Source organism: Nothoprocta perdicaria, unplaced genomic scaffold (assembly GCF_003342845.1).
Source record: "Nothoprocta perdicaria isolate Ctin4 unplaced genomic scaffold, notPer1 scaffold_244, whole genome shotgun sequence".
Taxonomy (NCBI): domain Eukaryota; kingdom Metazoa; phylum Chordata; class Aves; order Tinamiformes; family Tinamidae; genus Nothoprocta; species Nothoprocta perdicaria.
The window spans coordinates 49,710-55,704 of NW_020455471.1; the positions used below are offsets into that span (position 1 = coordinate 49,710).

At 51.4% G+C, this 5,995-nt stretch overlaps 1 protein-coding gene across 1 annotated transcript in view; it reads left to right on the forward strand.

Annotated features, from left to right (window-relative positions):
- Nucleotides 1-5,920: 5,920 nt before the first annotated feature.
- The window catches only part of RPL3 (ribosomal protein L3), a 7,376-nt gene continuing 7,301 nt past the window's right edge, over nucleotides 5,921-5,995 (forward strand). The window contains exon 1 of the mRNA XM_026039853.1: nucleotides 5,921-5,943. Within this exon, the coding sequence (XP_025895638.1) occupies nucleotides 5,941-5,943 (3 nt within the window). The 5' untranslated portion in view covers nucleotides 5,921-5,940. The remainder of the gene's footprint in view (nucleotides 5,944-5,995) is intronic.

Genomic DNA, 5,995 nt, shown 5'->3' on the forward strand with positions numbered 1-5,995 from the left:
GGGGTGGCGGGCGCCGTTGGGGTGGCGGGTGCGGGGTGCAGGGTGCGGGGCTGGGGGCGCCCCGGGAATGAGCGCCAGTGCGGCCCGCATCAAAGCTGAGAGGCTGCGGGCTGAATCGCCTTTCTCCGCGGCCCAGCCTGCTTCCCCGCACGCCTTTTTTGCCAGGAACAGGGCGGGAAATGGAGGATGTGACTCCTCTGATGGATGTGACTCCTCCGATGGAGCCGGTTGAAGCCACCCCCCTCCTGGGTGCAGGAAACACCAACAGGGAAAACACCAAAAACACCCGCAAACCCTCAGTTACTTAGGTGCACATCCACACGCTCCATATAGGCCGGAGCACATCCGCCTTTCAGCGCGAGCGTTTCCTTCCTTTSCACGTTGCAGAGCACGTGCAGGTGGGGAAAGCAGAAGGACCAGTTGGGCGGCTTAGGGCACCCGTCGCCTCCCGGCTACACCTGTGTTGGGATCCAGCAGCAACAGAGCAAATGGCAGAGGGCTTTGCCGGGGAAGGCGCTTAGCTGGCTCTAGCTGGCTCGTTCCGCCTCGGTTTGAGTTGGGTTTTGCTGTGAGGTCTGTGAATCAGCTCCTCCATTCCCGAGTCCTGTGTGGGAGTTCGAGGTAGATGAAAAGAGGGTTTGAAGCTTGCCCTGGTGTGGCACTCGGACTCGTCGAAGCAAGCAGCTCTGCTCTGTCCTTCACGGGGCACCTGCAGCAGGGCAGAGTGGGGCTCCGGGCTGAGCGGTGCCTCCGCAGCCACGCACGGCTCCTCCTGGGAAGAAAATGCACCCGGGAATAAGCAGCCTGTCTCAGGGAGACAGACCCAGCCAGCAGCATGTCCCAAAAGCAGCAGGTTTGCCTAGGGGGTTCCCTYGTCATGAGAGCCAAAACGCAGGCCTCTCTCCTGCTCATTCCCTGTCAAGTCAGGGCAGGCAAAGAAACTGCCTCCACACAAGGCACCTCTCCCTCCACAAGGACTTTTTCACACAGGTCAGTGTGCGGATTCCCTCCAGCARAGCCTGCAGTACTGGACTTTACTTAACCTGCGGAGACTGGAGTTGGGGAGGGGAGATGGGGAAGGTCACTGGGAAGAAGCTGGTCAAGCCYGCTTAACACTTGGATGTGTTTTTCTTAATTACCTCACTCTGGATGGGTAACTAGCTTTGCAGTGCCGAATGGTTTAGCTCTCAGTTACACGAGTGCAGCTGGTGGCAGCATTTGGCTCTTCTGTTGCGTGTTTGCTTGAACTGCTTAATTAATGTTTGCAGTAACTCGATATGATCATAATGTGCAGCACTTAGGCCACATATTACAGGTCAGCATCCTGGAGGKGGGGACTCGGGCGGCTGCTGCGCCAGTGCTGTGGTCCCTCTGTCCCCTGTCCTGTGCAGAGAAGAGGACACATGCCATGGAGAGGTGCCCTGTGTGGGCACAACATGAGCCCACCTGGCCCAGGGTACCCTGGTCTTCACCAGCCTCGGTTTTCATYCCCTTTTTTACCACAGGCAGTATTTAATCAAGGCCTGTGTTCTTTACAGCGCCCCCAAACTATGTGCTTATTCCTGGTTTATTTAGCTTCTAGATGTCACAGACGTGGGTTTTCTCCATCAGCACTTGGCTTGTTTTGCACAGAAAGCCTCCTGGATATATCTAGTACCATCTCAACCATCTGGCAGCTCTCTGTGCTTCCTTGGGGTGCTAGTGACTTTCCTGCTTGCCCCTTGGAGGGGTTTAGGCAGCAGAACGAGGCTATCACCAGTGCACACGGTGCTGGGCTGAGTGCTCCCAGCTGAGCTGGGCTCTCACATTTACCAGCCAGGTTGATTCTTGGTGGCATGTCAGTTTTCCAAAGCCCGAGCTCAGCCTGTGTTAATTCAGTCAAAGCTGTCTGGCTGACCTAGAAGCAACGAGACACCTGGATATTTTGATCAGCAGACTGAGTGTTCCCCAAAGTGCCTGGTTTTCAGCTGCTAGACACAGGCTGGTTGAGCACAGCACTGCCCAGCCCCATTTCCCACATCTTGTCCCTTGCCGGTGCAGATCCTTTGGGATCCCTGATCAGGAGGTGCATGGGTCCAGGCTCCTGACATGATGCATGGTGATTTTTGCTCACTGAGCRATACCCACATACTTCTTTAGCTGGTGGTTGATTCCCAGTCGCTTTACCATCTGTGTAACCCTCAGGATTAGAAAAGAAAACTCCGACAGCTGCCAGGGCTCTGCTTATCCCACGTGATCCCATGATGGCTTCTCCGTCGGGAAATGCAGGAGCAGCAGGGACGTCTGCTCTCCTCTTTGCTCGCTGCTCATCAGCAGAGCGGGAGGGACAGGCCACCCGTGCATCTTCCTGCCCCGCTATCCACGCGGGTCCCGGTGCTTCTGTCCTCATCCTCCTGCCGACAGGCCGGGCGAGAGGCCGAGGCAGCCCGACGAGGAGCCCTGTGAAAGACATTTCAGCAGCAATCATGTTTCCAGCCAGTTATACAGCAAAGCCCTCCTGCACTTCCACATCTAGGCAAGTCTTGAGAGTTTCCTCAGTCTGGCCCTATCTGATTTCCCTGCATCGAAGGAGCGGGAGTGAATAATTTATCTCCTGTCCTCTAGCTCCCTCCCTGCTCAGGTTTCGTCTCAGGAACTCCTGGATTAGCAAGTTACAGACAGGAGCAGAGTCAGCCAACATCATCCAGTGATGGGACTTGCCTTTATGGGATTTATCTGTATGCCGTGAACAGCAGTAAGCGTAGCAGGGGAAATAGTATGTGAATAATGCAAATAACGAGATTTCCAAAAAGTCTCTCAGTAAGTTTTTCTTTTATTTCCTCTTTCACCGCATAACTTTAGCTTTTAATTGTCTTTATTGTTCATTATTAATTCAACAGTAGCACACAGAGGCCGTAATTGAATTTGGAGCTGTGTTGTACCAGACACCATAGAAATACGTATTAGGATGCAGTCCCTGAAGAATACACAGTCAGATGGAGAACATGTCTCTGCGAGAAAGAGGGTTTTTTTGATGTCTTTTTATATCTTAAGATATGCAAAGATGCAAAAGTAATGGGTGCCAATGTTAGCAGTGAAATCTATTTGATCTTATTAATATTTAAATAACCCATGTTTTTGTTTCTTTGTTGTTACTACATTTTCTCACGTTGTCTAAGTACAGGGTTCYGCATCTTTTGCAAAATATGAGTAAGATTAGTCAAGCATCTTTCRAGTTACAGGTCATTATAGCTTCCTATGACTACAGAGCTATTTAATAACAACAATTAAACATTATGACAAGATTTGCTGTTGAGGCATGTGTTCACTCACATCTTTGAACAAGCAAATTGTCTTTGTGGAAAAAAAACTATTCAAGGATAATTGCACTGATTCACGTTTTCTTACACAGATCTGAAAAATGACACTGGGATATGATTGCTCTGGATAACATAATGTAAGAATCACAGACAAAGATTTATTTAAGAAGTTGCACGTATTTTATTATGTCCTTCTTTTTCCTTTTGATTTTTCCTTACATTAAAATATATATTACCTGTGTGTCTTTATGTAAGTATATACACTTTTATATTCAATAAACTCTGCAAGATATTTTATGTGTATTTTTTTCAGGATCCTATCTCAGAAATTTCATTTAAGGAAAGACTTGCCTGYTTCAATGAGCATTCTCTTTCCTAGAGCATTCAGGATGGTTTTTTATATTTCCTGTTGGGCTAGTATATTTTGTAGGTGCAGCGATGGAAGAAAATCAAATACGTCCTAAACAACTGCACCAAATTCAGCCTTATCAGAGCTGGCCAGATAAATTCAGTTACATCACGACATTGTGGACAGCACTACCTAAAGCTGCCATCACACTTCAGTGTCATGGTATCAGCAGCAGAGCCTGCTCTTGCTTTTCCACTCTCATGGAAGCTGGCGGGCAGCTTAACAGCTAGCCAAATCTATGAAGCATGCATTGATATCAGCCTCTCCTTTTCCTAAGCTTGAGTTTACCGCTCAAATACAAACACAGTTCAGCCTCAGTTGCACCAAGTCTTGGTCTCTGATRACCACCTGCCTTGAAGGGGCTTATGCCACAAGTTTCATATCAGGCACCCCAGGCTGCTCTTTCACCAGAGGGAAGAAGAAGGAAAGGTATGGGGAGGGAACAGGGAATAAGGGAGGAATAAGGGAAAAGATGTTAACATGCTCTTTATTGAGCCTTAAAGAAATCTTTCCCTTCAGACTTAGGCTATAATAGAGCCTCAGACTGTTTCGGGCRGTTCACCCTGCCATGTGAAATGCAAGCGGGAGGAAGGAAGATGGTGCCCACACGATTCTCTTTCCAAAGCATCTTTCCAAAGCACTTATATATGTACGCATGTAAAGCCCACTTCAATAGGGGAGAGGCAAATTACTCTCTGCAAAGCCATGTTGCCCACTGAGAGCCCAGCTTCAGAGGCTGCATCTGTGAGGTAGGTAGATAGATAAGACRGGCTGTTAAACAGACACGGACATTACACCGACCGGCAGCAGCAGTACATGAAGAAGCTGAGGGGGGTGTCACATTTCTCCCGCACGGTTTTGACAACGCTGCCTGGAAATGAGAGCGGCTCCCTTTGCTTCCCTTCTTCCTGCTGCTGCCGGACGCTGCTTACTCAGCTTACCCCAGCTCTCGCGACCTGCAGGTGCCTTCCCAGTCACTCCGTGCATGGTGCTTTTACTCCCATTCTCTTCTTCCCCTGCACACGGCAAGGTTAGCACCCAGCTGGGCTGCTCTTTTTGCACTGGGAGCCTCCTCTTGGTGGGGACAGTCCGAGATGCCGCTCTGTGCCCCTCGGCTCCTCGGAGGTTCTCTCAACAGGCCGCCCAGGCTGGTGCTGCAGGGAGGCTGCCTTGGAYGACCGCCTTGGAAAACCGCACAGCCCCATCCTGGGCTATGACCCTGGCTCCTTCTCATCCCGCCTCTCCTCTCCTTTCACACCACCTTTCTCCTCCACATCTTTGCTGTTTTCTGCACCTTCCTCTTCAGAACATCCCTTCCTCCTCAGTATGCTCTTGTCCATCTCTTTCCTCCCTCCATCCCTCATTTCTTCTACTCCARCTTCTTCTCATACTCTGTTGCTTCCCTGTGGCTTCCAGTCCATCAAGCCCCTCTCCCCGCTTCRCACTCTCCATCTCAAGTTAGTACGCAGCCTCCAAGCTTGTATCCCATGTTCCCAGGCCTATGATTTGGGCAGGGATGGTTGGACTCGAGGATCTCAAAGGGCTTTTCCAACCATAAYGGTTCTACGAAGGGCTTGGGCCGGAGCAGCCCCGACGGGGTGGCCCGGGGTACATGAGGGTGGTGGGAGAGTGGGAGGGCAGCAACGGGGACGATGGGATTGGGAAGCGCCGGGGCCAGCCCATGAGGTCGGTGCTGGGAGGATGGGGACAGGCTTGAGGGAATGAAGACRGGGGCAGGCTACAGCGACGGGAGAGGGCTGCTTTTATTAAAACTTTTATTTTATTTTATTTTATTTTATTTTATTTTATTTTATTTTATTTTATTTTATTTTATTTTATTTTATTTTTATAAAGCTTTTATTTAAAAAGATGCTCTTTTCCTGTTTCCCCCTTGACTCCAGCTCTCCGGAAGGGGCCGACAAAGGGACGGAGGGACATTAACGTTTTCTCCTGTGTTTTTCTGCCGCTAAATCCTCCCCCGCACTCCGGCCTAGGAGCGAAGCGGATTCYCCGGCCGAGCCCACCCCGCTCCGCCGCAGCCGGGCAGATCGCCCTCCGCAYAAGTTTGGCCGCAGTCACCACCCGTAGCACCCCCCCCCCCACGCGCCTCTCCGCCCCGCGCGCTCGCGAGACTGGGGAGAGGCGGTGCCCGCGCAACGCCCCATGGGAAGGGGAGCCTATAAATAGGGCGCGCGCGGGGCGCGGCGGCCCTTCCGGCAGCGCGGGGACAACATGGTGGGTGCGGCGGGCGCCGCCATCCGGCGCCATCCGCCGCGCATCGGCGCCA